Raw genomic sequence first — 18,396 nt, forward strand, 5'->3', positions numbered from 1 at the left:
ACGAAGAACTCGATTTACACAGGCATGAAGAAAACATCAGCTGTTTTCTGCGCGAACAGAATTTTTTTTTTACATTACCTCAGCGAAACCTAGATTAACGAAGCATAATTATATCCAGCCATCGCTGGTTCTACTCTCACGTGAGCCATGAATTTAAGGTTCGACTTCGCGTCTCCACATCCTACCTTTTTTTATGTAGTCGTTTTTCCCGTTGAGTGAATCACACGTCTGTGTCGTTGAGCTAGTTGAATTAACATTGTAATAAATCAAAACACCGCCTAGGGCGACGACGACAGAAAAAAAATTCACGGGGTCCTTTATACATTCACTTAAGACGATTTGAAGGAGAAAGCCATCTTCTTTTTATTCTTAGTCGATGTATTGATCCTTCCCCGTCCCCCTTCGAAAGCTTTCTGCACCTAACGTGGTTTTGCCCTGCCTCCAAGACTGGAGGCATCTCACCTGGTTTTACATCGCCTCCGTGATCGGACCACCTTTGAACAGGCTACGATGCCATCTGATGACGTCATCATGTCTTACATCACGTGGTGCCACAGTGACGTCATGATGACGTCATAGTTACGTCACAAATTCTGGCTATCTGTGACGTCATCTTGACGTCATATCGTGACCTTTCTACTTGATGGTGATTTTTTGCCTCACTAGTCCCCGACGCCGCAGTACGCCAACGGTCAAATTTCGCGTTTGATGAGGTGTTTAAGGCTTTCGCCTTAATAACGCACACCAGGATAATGCCCGTTCCCTTCTGTCATCCTAGGCGCTGTTTCAATAACTATTCTAATGACCATCAACTGGTGGAATGTGTTGCCGACAGATTTGGTTGCATGACAGATGGCTGACACATTTTACGATGCCTTGTGAGCCCGCAATATTGCTTGTGGGTAGAGTTCAAATGCATAATATGACATGAACTTGTCGAATACACATGACAATGCTTTCTGCATTTCGCCATTCTTGACCAGCTGCAAGACCGCAGCTGCAAGAGGCGCCACCATGGCCGTCCTCCTGGCGGCATTCGTGTCCATCGTGTTGGACTGGCGGTGGATCACCACTGCGATGGTCTTTGTCGTCACGTGTTTCGTAAGCCACTTCTACCAACGAGTGTCCAGGTACCCGAGAGGACCGTTCCCCGTGCCACTGCTCGGGAACCTACTCGGTTAGTTTTATCTCGCCGTGCGAGAACCGGTTTCATGCTGTTCATCTTGCTTCTTTTCTTTTTTCTTTCTTTTTCAGATATGCGAAATGAGGACTTGCACACCAAGGCGATCGAGTGGTCCAAGACGTACGGCGACGTCTTTACGCTGTGGATTTCGCACAAACCGATGGTGATCCTTAACAGCTACGATGTCATTCGGGAAGCGCTCGTCAAGCAAAAGACTATCTTCGCGGGACGTCCTCCTTCCAAAATGCGTGTGTATAGGGCTGCCTCGGTTTCAGTTTATTGCAACTAATGAGGATAGCATTGCGTTTCCATTGAGCAGCATTTCCATTAAATATAAAAGAGATATTATTGTCTGGCTATACTATTTCAGGTGACATACAAAACCAAGGAAATCATGACATTATGTTCGAGGATTACACGCCATACTGGAGGGCTCTCCGAAAAGCAGCATTCCTGGCTGTGCGGTGATTGAACTTTTTTATCTCGCCGCTAAAAAGCTTGCTGGGGTTTCCACATAATTTTTTTCATCTACAGGGTCATCCTAATCTAAGGGAAACACCTCATTAGTATGCAAGACCTCATAGAAGCTGATGTTTAATACGTAATGCGGAAAGTTGCTATTGTGTTTATCAACACCATGATAAGACGTCATATAACGGACATTTCCTTCGGGAAGTAGTATGTGCATTCTAGTTTTACCGACTTGAATACTAATAAGATGTTCCCCTTACATATGGCCGACCCTGTACATGCAAAATTTATCAATGTTATCGTAGGATATTTTCTCATTGACTTATTGACAGTGAAACTTGCGAACTCTATATTCTTTTTTTCCAACAATATTCAACAAATAGGCAGTCATTGTTTCATTCTGGGTCTTGACTATTGCGTCATTATGTGACAAACTCAAGACTAAATATGTATCCTTCGTTTGCATGACTTTAATTTTAGATCATGTTTCATTGACCTAACTACATTCGCAATCTCTAAGTGTGCAGGTGCTTTTATGTGTTTTTTTTTTCATACCTTTGTCCTTAATTATTTGCATTTACATGTGAAGTGCCCGGAGCACGCAAAGGTGCCAGTATCTCCTAAACATTATATAATTTTTAAATGGTGCTATTGAAAGCAGCCTCTTACAGCTTGTCCTTATTCGCGTTATGAACCGTTGCAAAGTGGTTACGACTTGCAGTCAGTGAAAAAAGAAAATGGGGCAGCTACGCAATAGTGGTGCGAAGACTAATGAAATAGCGGAGCTGCTGGCGTTCCCCTTCTTTTTTCCCTCCTCTCAACCCTCCATATCACTTCTTCTCACCCTCACTTCCCTTTCCCACCTCCTTGCTGTACTATACTATACGAAGGTATGCTATGCTTTACCTTCGTCCCTCCTCCTTTTCCTCCTCCTAACCCTCACTTCCCTTTCCCACTAGCATCGCATTCATATGATTCTCATAAGTGCTTGAACTCTGTAGTGGGGCTTGCCCAATTCCTGTGGTGCATACCGGCCAACTGGTTTTTTCAGTCCACGGATCACACCTTATACGCCCGGCTTCAACAAGCTCCGCTGTTCAAATTTTCAGGAGATACGCCGTCACAAAGACTCCGCAAAGGCTTTGCGTACGCGTCGTGGACGCCTACGTAGACGCCTTGAAAATGGGGCCGCAAGTCGTCGACTCAAAAAAGTTTTTCTTCTCCATGATTTACAAGCTCGTCGGAGCCTCGATGTACAGCGCAAGGTAAGCGGGTTACCTTCGGTCGCCTTTGATACACCACTGATGAACGATATGACAGGGAGACACGATCTCTCCAATGCTATTCACCGCGTGTTTACAGGAGGTTTTCAGGGCCCTAGATTGGGAAGAATTAGGGATAAGAGTTAATGGAGAGTATCTCAGTAACCTGCGATTCGCTGATGACATTGCACTGATGAGTAACGCGGGAGACGAATTACAGCTCATGATTACTGAACTGGATACGGAAAGTAGAAGAGTAGGTCTGAAAATTAATATGCATAAAACTAAAGTAATGTGGAACAATCTTGGCAGAGAACAGCGCTTTGCGATAGGTGGCGAGACGCTGGAAGTTGTAAAGGAGTACGTCTACTTAGGACAGGTAGTAACCGCGGAGCCGAACCATGAGAGTGAAATAACTAGAAGAATAAGGATGGGATGGGGCTCATTTGGCAAGCATTATCAAATCATGAATGGTAGTCTACCACTATCTCTCAAGAGGAAGGTATATAACAGCTGCATCTTACCGGTACTTACCTACGGAGCAGAAACCTGGAGACTTACAAAGAGGGTTCAACTTAAATTGAGGACGACGCAGCGAGCGATGGAAAGGAAAATGATAGGTGTAACCTTAAGAGACAGGAAGAGAGCAGAGTGGGTCAGGGAACAAACGGGGGTTAAGGATATCATAGTTGAAATTAAGAAGAAGAAATGGATGTGGGCCGGCCATGTAGCACGTCGGCAGGATAACCGGTGGTCATTAAGGGTAACTGACTGGATTCCAAGAGAGGGCAAACGCGTGAGGGGAAGACAGAAAATTAGGTGGGTAGATGAGATTAAGAAGTTCGTAGGTATAACGTGGCAACAGAAAGCACAGGACCGGGTTGATTGGCGGAACATTGGAGAGGCCTTTGCCCTACAGTGGGCGTAGACAGGCTGATGATGATGATGATGATGATGAACGATAGGGGCTTGAAGCGATGAGAAACCCTTGAACAGGCAGTGTTGCTGGAGCCAACTTTCGTACAAGAGGACTTGCCTGGAGACTAGTACTCGTGTCGAAACGGTGGCTCTAGCGACATTCACTGTTCGAACGAATTATTATGTGCACAAGGTGTCTCAGCTTCCGAGTACCAAATTTTAAAGAGAACTCTGTTACGCGAAGAAAACTTAGTACTCATTGCTCCCCGTATACTGGAGTAGCCACTAGTCATTTTCTCGTTAATGTGATTTAATTAGCTTATTATAACAAATCTTGTAGCTCCACAAGTACTCACTTAATTATCGAAATGTAAATGAGGCATACGTAGCACGCATAAGTGATATGTAACTGCACTATTTTCAGCAACGTACTAATTGCTTGCTTTTTATTTGTTGCGGCTGATAAATTAAGCCTGCGGAATGTTAAAAATACCACGTGACTACGCTCCTGCCCGCAAGCAGCGCCCTCAAATAAGCTTGCTGCAAGCAACCGCGCTTTGCTTGCTCTCTTCCAGAGACAGCGCTCCGAACGTTGGCAATGGTACAGGACGAGCGCTAACATGTGTCGCAGTTTTACAGGGATTGTACGCCGTTATCATTACCCGTATCTCACGGCCAACTAATCTCATTGATAACACGGCCGGAGCGCTGTTCCGAACAAGGCCTGACCTTGTAAGACCAAATCGACTGCTTCGGCCGGGAAGTGGCAGATGAAGCACTTGGGAATTTTTTTTCTTTCTTTCTGCATCCATTTCTTGACACTGCCTATCCCACAGAGAGTCTGTTTGAGGGCTCTTCTTCTCGATGTGCGTTGAAATTTAGTCACGTGGTATTTCCATGTTTCGTGGGCCTCCTTTAGCCGGAGAAAATGGGCGCGAAATTAGCACGTTGCTTAGTAGTGACTCAACGAAGGAAGGAACAGGAAAGACAGGAAAGGCACGGATGTTAACCAGTCTAGAACTAAACTGGTATGCTACAGGGGAAAGGAACGGGGGAGTTTGAAATTTAGAGCCAGAGGAAAAAGGAGAAAGGGGGAGAGGGGGGCGCAAGCACAAGGTCACCCTTAGAGCCCTAAGAATCTGATTGTATTTTGCAGCCTGGACGGAGAAGAGCGAGAAATTCTTCGCCTGGAAGAGATAGACCACGAGTACTACGAGGTCTCGCCAAATGGCCTGCCAAGTGACGTTGCTCCAATTCTGGGACTCCTGTACCGCGAGAGTGAGAGGAAGATCGAGGCACTGTACACAGAGTTCCGAGAGATTGTGCACCGGCTGTTCAATAAGGCCGAAGAGTCGTACCACGCAGGTATCTTGAGTTCCCTGCACGTTTTCCTATCCGCCAGCACTGGTTTGTTGTTTGTTATCCACTTTGCTTTACGCTTCCATGAAACTCATTCGCGCTTGTCCTGTGCTGTGTGTGTTCGATGTACCATACCTAATTTGCGGCCAGCGCTTGTCCTGTGCTGTGTGTGTTTGTCTAGGTCCCGTACCTAAGTTGCGCTCTGCAGTCTACCATTATCAACCACCTAGCCCATTAACGAATTCTTTGAAGGCTCAGCCCTTCGAGAAGGCAGTCTTTGATGTCCCTTTAAGCCGGTCCTATGAAAATGCGAACAGCTTCGCCCTCCAGTGGCGTAGCCGGGGGCTGGGGGGGTTGGGGTCTAATTCTTCTGAAATTTTCTGTTTTGCATGTGTATATATATGCGCACACATACAACGCACGCACGAACATACATAAGTATGATTGAACACCCCCACCCACCCCCACCCCTCCCGAAAACAATTTCTGGCTACGCCACTGTCGGCCACTATTCATTTATACGTATTATCGTTCTTTGCACCACACCTACGAAACTTACAAGGATTTTGAATTTAATTCGTGTCATTCCCCATAAAATACATGGCCTACATACAAATAGTTTCAGTAGGGGGCAGGAAGATGTAACCGCAAAAAAAGAAAAGACCGCTTCAGGAGGAAGTTGCTCAATACATATTTCTATATCGTTTAACATGACATGATGCAGCAGCTTTCCCGCGTTTCTTACGCCGCGGCGGCCACCTATGATGTCACAATTTGACTGAATGCATTTCTCGACGTTGCGCAGCCGTCGTTTACGCAAAATTCGATCATTTATGCATCCATTGGTCAGTTTTGTTAATAAATGTTGAGTTTGTTGCCTAGCACTTTCCAAAGAACGGTCACGTACCCGGAACTGAGGTGCAGGAAATCGCGTCATAGTTTTAACGCACCCACTGCATTAAAGTGGCGTCCAAACATTAATTTATTTATCTGTGGGCTCCGTAATAAAAACATCTCGCTTTGGCGTCCGACTGTTTTCCAGGAAGCTTTGTAAAGTCAAGCTATGTTCAAAGCCTATAACTAAAAGTCATAGCGCATTTCGTGCCTGCATTTATGAGCACGCCATAAACGATGTTTGCAGTTCTGTATCTGCTTTTCCCGCACAGCTCCCAAGCTACATTTTTATCCAAAACCCAAATCTTGCGACAGTAATCAAAGCCGACATGCAAGGGTAATGTGGGCGCAGTAAACTCCTTCCCATTATTACACTAGCCTCTGCTGTCTGCGTCCGAGGCCGCTTGTCGTCGGCCTTACTTGAATATAAACAATTGCTGCAACTTCATCCTTTTGGACTAACGCCGGTTCCCGAGCTGCTGCAACAGTGCCAAGAAAGAAAAGTTGCCAGTCTACGCACACAGGGGAAGCGTGTTCTGCTGCGTACTCTCAGTGGTGTAACTATAAGGGATAACAGTTGACAACAGTTTTTTTGTGTGTGTGCGTAGTTATGGATCTTTGTAGGGCAGCAAGACTACGAAGTGACTATAGACTATGTGATCGCCTCTTTTTCCTCAGGCAGCGACGACAACATCGTGCACGCTCTCCTTGCTGCCCGGGAGGAGGCCATCCGTGAGAGGGAGAGCAACGCCCAATACATTACGAAAGCAAACTTGGTTCAAGTGGTCATGAACTTGTTCGGAGGTAAGCGGCCGATATTCCTAGTAGCTTCCCTAATTGCTTCTCAACCTGCATACTACGCATTCCACGTGGTAGTTGGCGACCTTTTTTTATGCAATCATATGCGCTCAATCCGAAAAGCAACTCCATACCAGCTGCCTGACACCGTTTGCGACGTTCATGGTGTCTAATCCCCGAACCTACCGGAGTTTTAATCATCAAATTATTTAGCACCGGTATTTGCCTATTAAAAACTCCGGAGGCGACCCTAATCTCTGACCATGGTCTCTGAGATTAGCCGGAGATCTCGGAGGCCATGGCCTCCGAGATTAGCCGGGCTAATCTCGGAAGGCATGCTCTGACTTCGATGTCTGGCAGTGGAACTCGCAAGTCGGCGTTCGTGTTCCTTGGTGTATTCCTTGAGTCAACTTTGTGTTTCGTCGCGCTGCCGAAACATATCTCAGAGGCCGCGTAGAAAGAAGAGCGAGGTTGAGAACTGCTCCATCAAATGCCGCAACAATCCTAGCTGCTCACAAGAAAACCATCTGCTTTTTCAGTGAACTCATTTAATTTATTTTTATTATTTACACTCGCAGTCAATTGACCCTTATCTGAAGATGGGGTGAGACTTTGAAAGTGAGTTTCAAAATTTGGCTCTACAACAGTGGTAATAAAACTATGGCTATAAAATTTGTAAGGTATTTTAGAGGTAGACGCAGTTTGCATTGGAGCTCAAAATTAGTTTCAAATTGAGTTTAGTGTTTTCTATTTGTCTTTTTTTTTAAGATCTGCTCTTTTCAGAGCGCTGCAGTTTTTCACAAAGGTAGCTACTGACCTTTTACAGAAGTGGGACTAAAATTGTGCGCGTACAACAAAAAACAAGATTTGTTATCTTTTTTTTACGTTTTGTCGATGTATGAATATTGCCACTTAAAAATGTGTTTTATACTAAAAAACACATATGCACACACAAATGCATCTAGTTCCAATCATGTAGGTTTCACTAGTTCACATATCTGAGAATTTTTGTTTGCTTTGGCCCGATAGTTCCCGAAAAAAAGTTAGACGAACTCCAAAACTGATGTTTTGAGAAAAACGCAGAAATTACGTAAGGGTGCACGCGTATTTCCTGTCAGTGTGTCAAAGAAAAAGGATCAAAAATTATTTTTGAAACCGCGAGTGCCCAAGTGTAATATGTTTGTGAAAGATAAAGAAATTCTCTATCAGCTAAGTGATTGTAAAATCCCAAAATGGAACTATATGACCAAAGGAAGTCTCACCCCATCTTAAAGGGGTCATGAACCACTTTTTCAAGTAAGGATCTAGTGACTTGAGTATCGGAGTTTACTGCCTCCCAAATCGATTGCTGCAAACATTTCTCGAATCCGTCAAGAACGGGCGGAGTTACGGGCGTTTGGCTCACACTCTGAGCGCTTTCCCTCTTCTCTCGTCCCGACGAGCGCACTGGAAGCTACATACACAGGGAGAGATGACACGGGGGAAAGGAGTTACGTCAGCACGCGTAATGAAACGCCATCGCTCTTTCCCGCTGTGATTCATGTGCGCGAGTGTGGCTACCGCGTAAAGTTAGCAGACTAGGGAGCGCCGGCAAGTGGCGGCACCCCGTGGCAAGAAGCGCATCTGATCCGAACGCTGCTCTCGATTTATGTCGGCTATCGGCCAATAGCGTGCTGTCTGTCGTGTGACGTCACACAGCAGGCGCCCGCCTACCGAGGAGAGTGAGGATGAGCCTCTGTGTGAAAAGAGGGCTTCTGATAAAATGGTAACTTCGCGCTCCGCGTCTTAACTCTCTTTGCCGCGCATGGCTGCAAGATTTGGCTGGGCTGTTCATAGCAATGTCTGCTTTCCGAAGGATGTGGTTTTTGACCATGGCCGAGGGGTGGTTCATGACCCCTTTAAGTAAACTGATGCTCCGATATCATGTGTATCCACTATAACTCTTACCCTGAACCAGAACCATAGGTTTCGTACCAGTTTATTTTTTAGAAGACCGTTTGTGAATATTCGAAAAACCGGAAGAATGTCGTGCTCGAACGGAAATGCTTGGAAGATAAACAGGAGTGTCTCTCGTTGCGCGAGCCACTAAAGATACAAGACGCCTAGTAGTATTGTAAGTCTAGTTTATACGCTTCTTACGTCATCCGGGATGGGAAAGTAATGCAAATAGACCAATAGTTTGATTTTTTTTTTCCGGTAATCGTACTTCATGGTACTCGTACACTTGAGCCTACAGAGAACACGTCTTCTCTCTTAGGCGCAACCGACACTACGGCGTCAGCACTTCAATGGATGTTCATCAGGCTTGCTAAGCACCCTGACGTTCAGAAGAGGATACAAAACGAAATAGAAGAGAAGATCGGTAAGAACATCTCCATGACACTTTAAAGCGTTGAGGTTAATAAGATATTAGAAGATTAGATTCTATCGGGTGCAATATTTAAAGAGCCCAGGAACAATATATACAGACGTGCACCACTTTCGTTTCACTGTCTTTAAGCGCTACCGAGGCGCCATATAGTGCTGTTCTTTGTGAAAAAAAAAACAATACCTCGGGCTGACACTGGTGACAGTTGCTTTTACAGCGAAAGCTGTTATGAGATCATTTCACCGGCCGTTTTTGGCGCCGTAGTTGTCCGCCGCCGCCGCCGCCGGTGTCCGTAACCAGTATCGCTCGAAATAAGAAAAAAAAAACATAAGAAAAAAATTCCAGGATGGAACGAGGTTCGAGCCTGGGCCTTCTGCGTGGGAGCCCAGTATTCAACCTCTGAGCCATGCCGGTGCTTGAAACTGCTTTGCAAAAAAGTCCTATACAGGCTTCATGTCGGGAAGGAACCACATTATCATATGCAATATAGCGTGGTAGAAGAGTAAAATAAGCAACAAGCGTCGCACAACGCGAATTCTGTAACCAGGCGTCACACAATGCGAATGGCGCAACGAGTAGGTTTTTGAATGCTTCCAACCCATTACAAAGAAATCTGCCATAATTCTTCATCGTCATCAGCCACAGCATCAACAAAGTGCGCATAATGCCTTACATGCGTTTAGCAGGCACCAACGCTCTGCGTAGAATGACGAAAAATGGCACAGTGCATGCTGCCCTACTTCTAAAAAAATTACAATGATTTATAGCGTAGTGGGTTCCACGCAAGTGCACTTGTATTGGTTGCCAAGGAAGCCCATAAGCGCATGATCCATTTCCTCAGGGTCTCAGTAAAGTTCTTCGCCGCCCCCCCCCCCCCCGTATCTCTCCCACGTCAACGTATGTTATACAGCATGACGGGAGAGGGAAATAGCGACCGGGAGTCACCCAATGCAAATTACATAACTGGTGGGTCGTTTAAAGATTCTAACCCATTACAAAGGGCTGAGCCATAATTCTTCATCGTCATCAGTCGTCGCGTCAACGAAGTGCACATAATGCCTTACAGACGTGTAGTTGGTGCCTCGCTTATCGGCAGAATGACGAATAATGGCTTAGTAGGTGCTTCCCAACTTCACAAAAATTGTGATTTATGGCGTAGTGGGTACCTTTCTAGTGTACTTGTATTGTAGCCCCAAGAGAGCTTACAACGGGCTCTAGAAACGCCGCTCTTCCAGCTTTCACTGTGACTGTGCTGCGGTTTCTGCGCAGGCCTGGCGTTTTTATATAGGAAGCATGGTTTCTATTATTTATGAAGCAGCGCCAGATAGGAGAGCAGTACCAAGACGCTCAGAAAGCAGTAAATGAAAACATCATCCTCACATCCAGTTGCATTATTCTACTGAACAGCGCCAGCGACTTGTATATCGAGAAAAATTTTGCGCTGTTCGCTGTCGCAACCAGATTAAAGTACCTCCAGGGGAACAATCGAGTATTAAATCTTAGAATTCCACGTTATTATTTGTATTCGAAAACATCAAAGAGCGTCTCCGTAAGGAGCACAATTCAGTTACATATCAAGCATATATTTAACGGCCTCGCCTTTCGATTTACGTACCGCGTGAAATATCAATGCGCAAAGTGAAACGAATCAAGGTTGTTAAAGGTTTGCCTACAGTTTTTGTTGTGCGTGCGTAAGAATTCATCGGCACATCCCAGAAACACCGGCTGCTCCACTGGTATAACGGGTTCATTTTAAAAGATGAAACTATCATGTTGTCGACAGAACACCTCCACCAGATGTCACGTGGTCGTGACGTCGACGAAGACAGCAGTCAGCGTTTGCAGGATGAAACTGTTTATTTGGCCGAACTTGTGGCCGGAAAATGAGAACTAGAACTACAGCAATACACGCTGTACAATGATAGCGGCGAACAGGGCGTCGTCCGTCGATCAACTGACAAGCGGTCAAGCGCGTCAGCTTTTATACAGGCGCTATGGAACTTTCCAGCAATATCGCTGGTGGCGGCGTTATCTCTCGACAAAGCTGGAACATTCACGTGCGGCGTGCAATCTTAACAAAACGATCTACTAAAATTGTGAGGCTTCTCGAACACTGCTTCGCGGCCAGCGTCGAGCGTTGATAACCGTCCTTGCTGGTCAAACTCGAACACACCAAAATAAAAGAAGGAGCGGGCGTGGCATTATGATCAGTTGAAACAATGAGTTTCGACATGGTATCCAATTCTGTAGTGCACTGCTCTGCAGACGTGAAGTGGTGCTGTAGCCTGGATGTTTTTTTTTTGTTTTTTTTTTCTTTCATCTGGTCGCACTCACGGTTTTCAATGTCTCAGTCCTTGCTTCATTTCATCTTTGAACGGATTTCACTCTTGTTTTTCCCGGTTACTATCACACGATGCTCAAAGTATATATTTTTGCATAGGCATGCGCAAGATCACTTTCCTGGGTGTACTTGAGAGTGGCGCGAAATACATGTGGTGCAAAGGGAACAGAGGAGAGAAGGCAGTGAAGTGAAACAGTGAAGCGATCTTTTCTGTCCTTTTTTCTCGCGAAACATTTTCTTGCGCCAAAATCAAGTATGCATAGGAAATCTAAGCACCAACTTGCCTAAGAGGTTCTACTGAAGATAACGTAGTCATGAATTGTTAGCGCAAGCCTTGAGCCTTTCTGTGGAACAATGTGCTTTTTGTACTGCAATATGGCAGCAAATAAGGCGTGCCTCTGCATCAATACACCGTGTGCAGCATACGTGCTGTTGTGGTCGTTATTTTCAGTAAACTATCCTTCCTGTCATAGGCGTGCGCAGAGGGCCCCCCCCCCCCCCCCCTGAGGGGGAGCCCTGCGCACGCCTATCCTTCCTTTCATTAGGCTTTGAGGGGCTGTCCAACTCTTGCAATCTTAATCAGATAGAACATCAAGAATGTAACTTCGAATAACAGAGAGCTGAGCTGGTGGGTGAGTTTTCCTTCTAAAAAGACAGCGCGCGCAAACACGGACGCAACAAAGAAGTCACCGCACCACAAACGCCGACTACAAACTCAAACTCTATTCTTAGAAAACCAAGAGAAAGTCCTAGCACGGAACAAATAGCAGTTAAGAAGCAAGATTGTTCAGATAAGTAGGAGAACATAGAAAAGGGCTCAGAGTACTAGAAATGAAGCTTAGATCAACAGAGAGCTGAGCTAGTTGGTAAGTATTCATTCTGAAAAGACAGGGCGTGCAAACACGGACACAAGAAAGAAGTCACGACGCCACAAACGCCGACTAACAACGTTTGTGATGATGTGACTTCTTTCTTGTGTCCGTGTTTGCACGCCCATTTTTTTAGAAAAAAAATATAACTATGAGACGTACGTCTCTCTTATCCACAGTTTTACGATTAATGCTACTTGAAATACGACGTTACCAGCAGAATATCCTCACCCATTCTACGGCCCTTATCCATCTATTATTCTCGAACAATAGTTGTTATAATCATTTCTGTGTACTAAAAAACGCTGTGTTGTCAACACGCGCCTATTGGAAGTAAATGTTTTACCCTTTCTCAACATTTATTGTCACATCTAGGAATTGACCCACCTGTCTACGGAGACCGAGAAAAGCTACCTTTCACAACGGCCTGCATGCTAGAGACTATTCGCTGTCATCCCTTTGCACCGATTGGGATGCCCCACAAGGCATCCGCAGAAACCAGACTCGGTAAGCAAATACGTTAATGTTTACTGCATGAAAAATGTTTGTGTAAAAAACAATTACTCAGTTGGTTCTTCATACGCGCATAGCAAAGTGTACTGTGGCCGATTCCCAAGGGCTGAAATGGTACGCGACTAAATTCGGTAGCTAAAATAGGCTCCAACTGGTCACGACTTACATAAAAGGATAGAACCTCGAAAAAAAACGAATAATTAGTAAATAATATCGACCAACGCTTCAGCATGATGTCCGAGAAGGTCATCAGCCTACAGGAAGCTATATTGAATAAAATGGTGAAGTTTGATTTCAGTTGGATAAACGCAGTCGAAAATGGTAGACGCTCCTTGTCTTCTGACTAATTTTTTGTGATCCCATGGTCTAATGGATATATGCTAGTATGCTAAAACACAGGACACTCAGAGGACTACATCCTGTCCTCCTCAATGTGTCGTTTCCTTAATCTGTGCTAGAAATCTTTACAGTGTAAGAAACAAGCCCATCAGCACGACTTTTGGATCATCACTGGCGAAAAGTAGGAAGTATGAGGATGAGTATCTAGGAATATCTCGAGGTGTTTGTAAAAGGTGTGCATAATAATAATACTTATCGAGGTATTACGTCCCAAAACCACGGTATGATTATGAGGGACGCCGTAGTGGAGGGCTCTGGAAATTTTGACCATCTGGGGTTCTTTAACGTGCACCTAGATGTAAGTACACTTGCCGCAAGCATTTCGCTTCCATCGAAATGCGAACGCCACGACCGGGATTCGATCCCGCGATTTTCGGGTCAGCAGTCGAGAACCATAACCACTAGACCACCGAGGCGGGTAGAAAAGGTGTGCCTCTAACCGTGTGTTGACACTCCCGGTGACAACAAGCTACGACTAAGGTGGGGAGTATCCATGCAAACAAAAAAAAAAGAAAGATATTGCATCGACACCACGCTGTACTTTATGAGTCATAATATCCTCAATTCTCGCAGGCACGCTGGCCATACCCAAGGACGCGAGCGTGTTGTTCAACATCTACAGGGTGAACCACGACCCAAACCTCTGGGAGGAACCGGAGAAATTCCGACCTGATCGCTTTCTCGACCCCGCGACTGGAAGCCTGCGTCAGGACGCCGGACCGCTGGTCAGCTTCAGCTTGGGTACAAGGGCTTGTCCAGGAGAGAAGCTTGCGCACGTGGACATATTCTACATCCTCGTCCGATTCATGCAGAGAGTCAGCTGCAGTGCCGTCGATGATGCCTCCAGTGTGGAATTGAACAGCATCGGCTCGTCACTGTTCTTCCTACCCGCTCAACGTGATATCGTTCTCTGTAGGAGAAACTGAGACTTCGTGCGTTAAGTTCCAAGAGCGTCCATGCTCAACAGGGTCCAAAGCTAGGGCGTAAGGCCAAGAGCTGCTGTTAAGGCAGTGAGAGTGAAGTTGTGTCATATTCGAGTGCCTCGAACAGTAGGGCCGACGTTTGGATATGTGGAGTAATTGCCGAACTGGCCCCGTCAATCACGATGTGTTCGTTTCACACTCGCTTTAATGCCGTGATTGGCGTTGTTAGAGTCGACCCGTTGGTATCAACGGGCAAGAATACGCAGCCTGCAACCTTAAACTAAGCCGCACTCCACACACAGGGACATTTCTAAAACCTCTGATACGACAAGCAAAGCAGCCATCCGCCCCATCTGTTTAAAAGGTTCAGCCTTGCCTTCTTTTTTTTTTCTCTAAGACCAAGAATAATTTGTCTTCTTCTCTACCTAAAATAAAACAAAGATAGCCTCCCACATTTTCCGTTCAATACAATTTTGAGGTGAATAGAAATTTACTAAAAAAATTCGCGGCCATGCAGTTACAGAAGCGACAATCTACGGTTCTTTCATATCATTTTTATCATAATGTACGCAGTATGCGTAGCATAACTTATATACACGGAAAGATCTGAGAGCCGCATGCTGCTTTACATGCTGCTACAGGAACAACTCAGGGATTTAAGCCGATTACTCGTGGTAGGGCATCGAGGTTCAGTCACGTTTTATACACGGAATAGTCAAGACTGGCAACTAGGGCTATCTAGCGCAGCCAGCTGTTTCCGTGCTACGCGCAGCACTTACACGTCAAACTTTCTGGAGAAACCCGTGTATGTTATGATTTCTTTTTTTTTTTCCTGTCAAAAATGTCACACAGCCCATCTGTCACGCCATCTGCGGTCACCTGCAAGCGCATTTTATAGGAAATCACAGTCAACCTTTTAGTTTTTTTATCGTCTATATGTTTGTGTACGCGTGTAAATGAAATGCTGTTTAACTGTACGACTGCAGTGTTTGACGTAAAAGCAGTGCTGAGGCTTCAACGCTTGCAATGTGTTCCAATCTCTGTGTGCGATCAATAAACATGTTTTACTGCAAAACTGACACAAGGTGTATCTCTTGTTGAGTACTATGGAACAGCTGTCGAGCGCTGGTGACACTCAGAATACATAAATGCCACGGATATATTATAACACAAGTCCTTCAAGCTCAAAGACGAGTTTCCCTACGTGCTGAAGATTGCCCCCTAACAATGTCGCGCATGGACGATCTCGTACTCTCGTACATCCCACTTTAACTAGCATAACTTTACGCTCCATTGGAGGCAACCCGCATGGCACGATCAGAATAGGAAAGTTTTAGTTTTAGGACATTTCTGTTTTAATAGCGAATTTTTTTAGGCTGTCGGTAACTTGTGCTTCCTCGTAAACAACTATCATCATCATGAACCGGCACGCGCTCTATTCATTCTCTTTAGAGTGAAGCTGTTTAAGCTCATTAAGGGTAACTGACTGGATTCCAAGAGATGGTAAACGCGTGAGGGGGAGACAGAAAATTAGGTGGGTAGATGAGATTAAGAAGTTTGTAGGTATAACGTGGCAGCAGAAAGCACAGGACCTGGTTGATTGGCGGAACATGGGAGAGGCCTTTGCCCTGTAGTGGGCGTAGACAGGCTGATGATGATGATGATGATGATGATGATGTTTAAGCTATCGGTAAGTTGTGCTCCGTCGTGCGAAACTCCTCAGGTGGGTATGCGCCACCGGATTTGGGCAAGCCCCACCACCGTGTACAGTAGGTGCGAGGGTCAAACGAAAACGAACATGTGAAAAAAGAGAAAGCAACAGATAGAAAATAAACAGAGAGAAAAAGAAAGCGATAGAAAGAAAGTGGAAGAGAAAAATAGAGAGGAATAAAGGGAATTAAGACATGAAAAGATAAAGACGGAGACAGATATAGAAAGGTATAGAAAGAAACAGACACGAAAAAGAGAGAGAAAAACAGAGGGCATGAGAGAAAGAGAAAAAAAAGAGAAATAAAGAAACAAAGAAGCAGAGAGAGAGAAAGAAGTAGAAAGACACAAATATAAGAAAGAGATACAAGAAACAGAGAGAAAGAGAAGGAAAGAGAAAAAAGAAAGAAAAAATAAGGAGACACAACGAAGGCCACCCATCTGTGCTCTTCCTTCAGGCTTGGCACCGTTAGTGCGAAGCTGCTATTACTCTTCGAGAGGACGATCGCTAATAATCTCCCCTACGACCGATAAGTTAGCACTTCATGGAATTTTCAAAACTATGCACCAGCACCAAAGCTCAGAGAAACTTTTTTCTATAATATTTCGTAAGGGTTCACGATTGGCACCATCACGCATCCACGCAAAAAAAAGAAAAAACAGAGCGTTACCGATGCGTATTTTAGGCAATACCTAAACTTCGAAATATGTACTGCTCTGTTGATATCTTTCGTAGTATTCGCTCATTTTTTTAGGCATAGCTGTCAATATGTCTATTCTGGATACCGGAATAAACAGCGTTACACAAAATCTATTAGGGCGAAAGCCTTCATTGTCTCGCTGCGCGGCCCCTTGAGCGAAACACTGCAAGAGAACGAAGCGGTACAAAAACCCACGTTACCTACGTCACCAATCACGTCACGCTGTGACGTCACCATGTGCCGTCATCATGTCGTTTGATGACATCATCATGTGACGTCATCATTTGACATCGCCGCAAAGGTGGGCCGATGCCGGGGGTAGTCGACACCCCGTGAGGGGCAGGTTCCCCATAGAGGCGCTGAGCCATGCTCCCAACTATATTCTAAAGGAATTAATTATTGGGTTATTTGGCCGTGCATAACTGGGCTCACAACTGTTTATTAACAGGGAAGGGTTCCACATATGTATCATTTTGTCGCGCATGAGCATAAAGGAATAAATCAACACGTGTACATCACAGGCGGTTGCGCATAAATTCAAATACGGGGTCCATGCAAAGCGATAGGCGGTTCACTTACACAACGATATCTGGTCTTCATAAAAAAAGCTTTCAGTGCAAGCCTCGAAGAAGCGTTAACGCTCCTTCCCAGAATGGATGTGTCCGAAAAACTAAAATCACAACCACGTTCAGTAACATGGGCCAACCATATGTGCGCCCTGCTCTTCTTTCTTATTTATTTTTTGGGCAGGTTCCCCGCTAAAAACACTTGTGAGTAGCGCCGGTCTTCGTCTTCTTTCTTGTGTTCGACGTGTTTTTTTTTTTTGCTCTAGTTGTTTCAGCCGATTCCCAACTATAGGGCGGCAGGAATTGAGTCTATCTCTCTCTTCTACCTATCCGCCTCCTCCTCCTCCTCAGGGTATCATAATGCGTCTCTCTCTCACTGTGGCTCGTTATGTCTTAAGAGAAAGTAGTCTGGTCCTCCTTGTGTAGCTCAATGCATTACCATGTGTGCAGCAGGTTTTCGCCTTCAAGTTCTACAGAGAGTACAACATGCTGCCACACTTTTCTTTTGTTGCGCTTCAGAAACTCTTCTAAAGCTCTTAGATTTATTAACGTCTAGATAAAGAACAGCTTTCTTTATTTTTCTTTGTACCTTAAGATGAAAGTTTCTAAGTTGTTCTTGTTTCCTGCTACTAAGGTATTGACTTATGTACACATTAAGTTGGGCATCTTTATTTCTTTAATAATTTCTCCTATACCCCTGCCCTCCTTATTAGTTAAGTATATATCTACTGTGCAAATATAAAAACACCATCTCCGCTAAGGGGACCATGAGGCGATGCGAAGCAGCGTTTCGGCATGTCGAGCCCGCATTTCAGAGGGGAAGTGGAGAGGGGGAGGAGGGGAAGTGGAGAGGGAGGAAGTAGGAGTGGGGAAAGTGAGAGAGAGTAAGGGGGAGGGGCAGGAAAGGGGGAAAGGGGGAGAGAGGGAAAGTGGAAGAGAAGGTGTGTGGAGAGGGTTCGCGCAGGCTCAGTAAGTGTGGTCACGCCACACACCACCACCATCACCGGTTTGAACTCCACCATAAGATGCTTCGCATCTAAAAAAAATTAAGGTAGCTTCGCACTAGTGGGGCCAAGCCTGAAGGAAGTGCGGAGCTGGGCGGCGTGTTTTGTTTCTCTTTAGTT

General features: G+C 45.2%; 1 protein-coding gene across 1 annotated transcript; it reads left to right on the forward strand.

The window, feature by feature from the left end:
- The first annotated feature begins 982 nt into the window (after positions 1–982).
- LOC119387466 (cytochrome P450 1A1) lies at positions 983–14,316 on the forward strand. The gene is made up of 9 exons (XM_049414182.1): positions 983–1,177; positions 1,255–1,431; positions 1,554–1,647; positions 2,764–2,919; positions 4,964–5,199; positions 6,766–6,891; positions 9,143–9,247; positions 12,839–12,970; positions 13,949–14,316. The coding sequence occupies exons 1-9, from the start codon at positions 1,015–1,017 to the stop codon at positions 14,299–14,301; spliced, it is 1,542 nt and encodes a 513-aa protein (XP_049270139.1). The 5' UTR covers positions 983–1,014; the 3' UTR covers positions 14,302–14,316.
- The last annotated feature ends 4,080 nt before the right edge of the window (positions 14,317–18,396 follow it).

This window comes from Rhipicephalus sanguineus, chromosome 3, assembly GCF_013339695.2.
Source record: "Rhipicephalus sanguineus isolate Rsan-2018 chromosome 3, BIME_Rsan_1.4, whole genome shotgun sequence".
Classification (NCBI taxonomy): Eukaryota; Metazoa; Arthropoda; class Arachnida; order Ixodida; family Ixodidae; genus Rhipicephalus; species Rhipicephalus sanguineus.

Coding starts and splice junctions, on each gene's coding strand:
- LOC119387466 (XM_049414182.1), top strand. CDS start 1,015: ATGGCCGTCCTCCTGGCGGCATTCGTGTCCATCGTGTTGGACTGGCGG. Junction 1,648..2,763: donor GCAGCATTCCTGGCTGTGCG/GTGATTGAACTT, acceptor TCAAATTTTCAG/GAGATACGCCGTCACAAAGA. Junction 12,971..13,948: donor ATCCGCAGAAACCAGACTCG/GTAAGCAAATAC, acceptor CAATTCTCGCAG/GCACGCTGGCCATACCCAAG.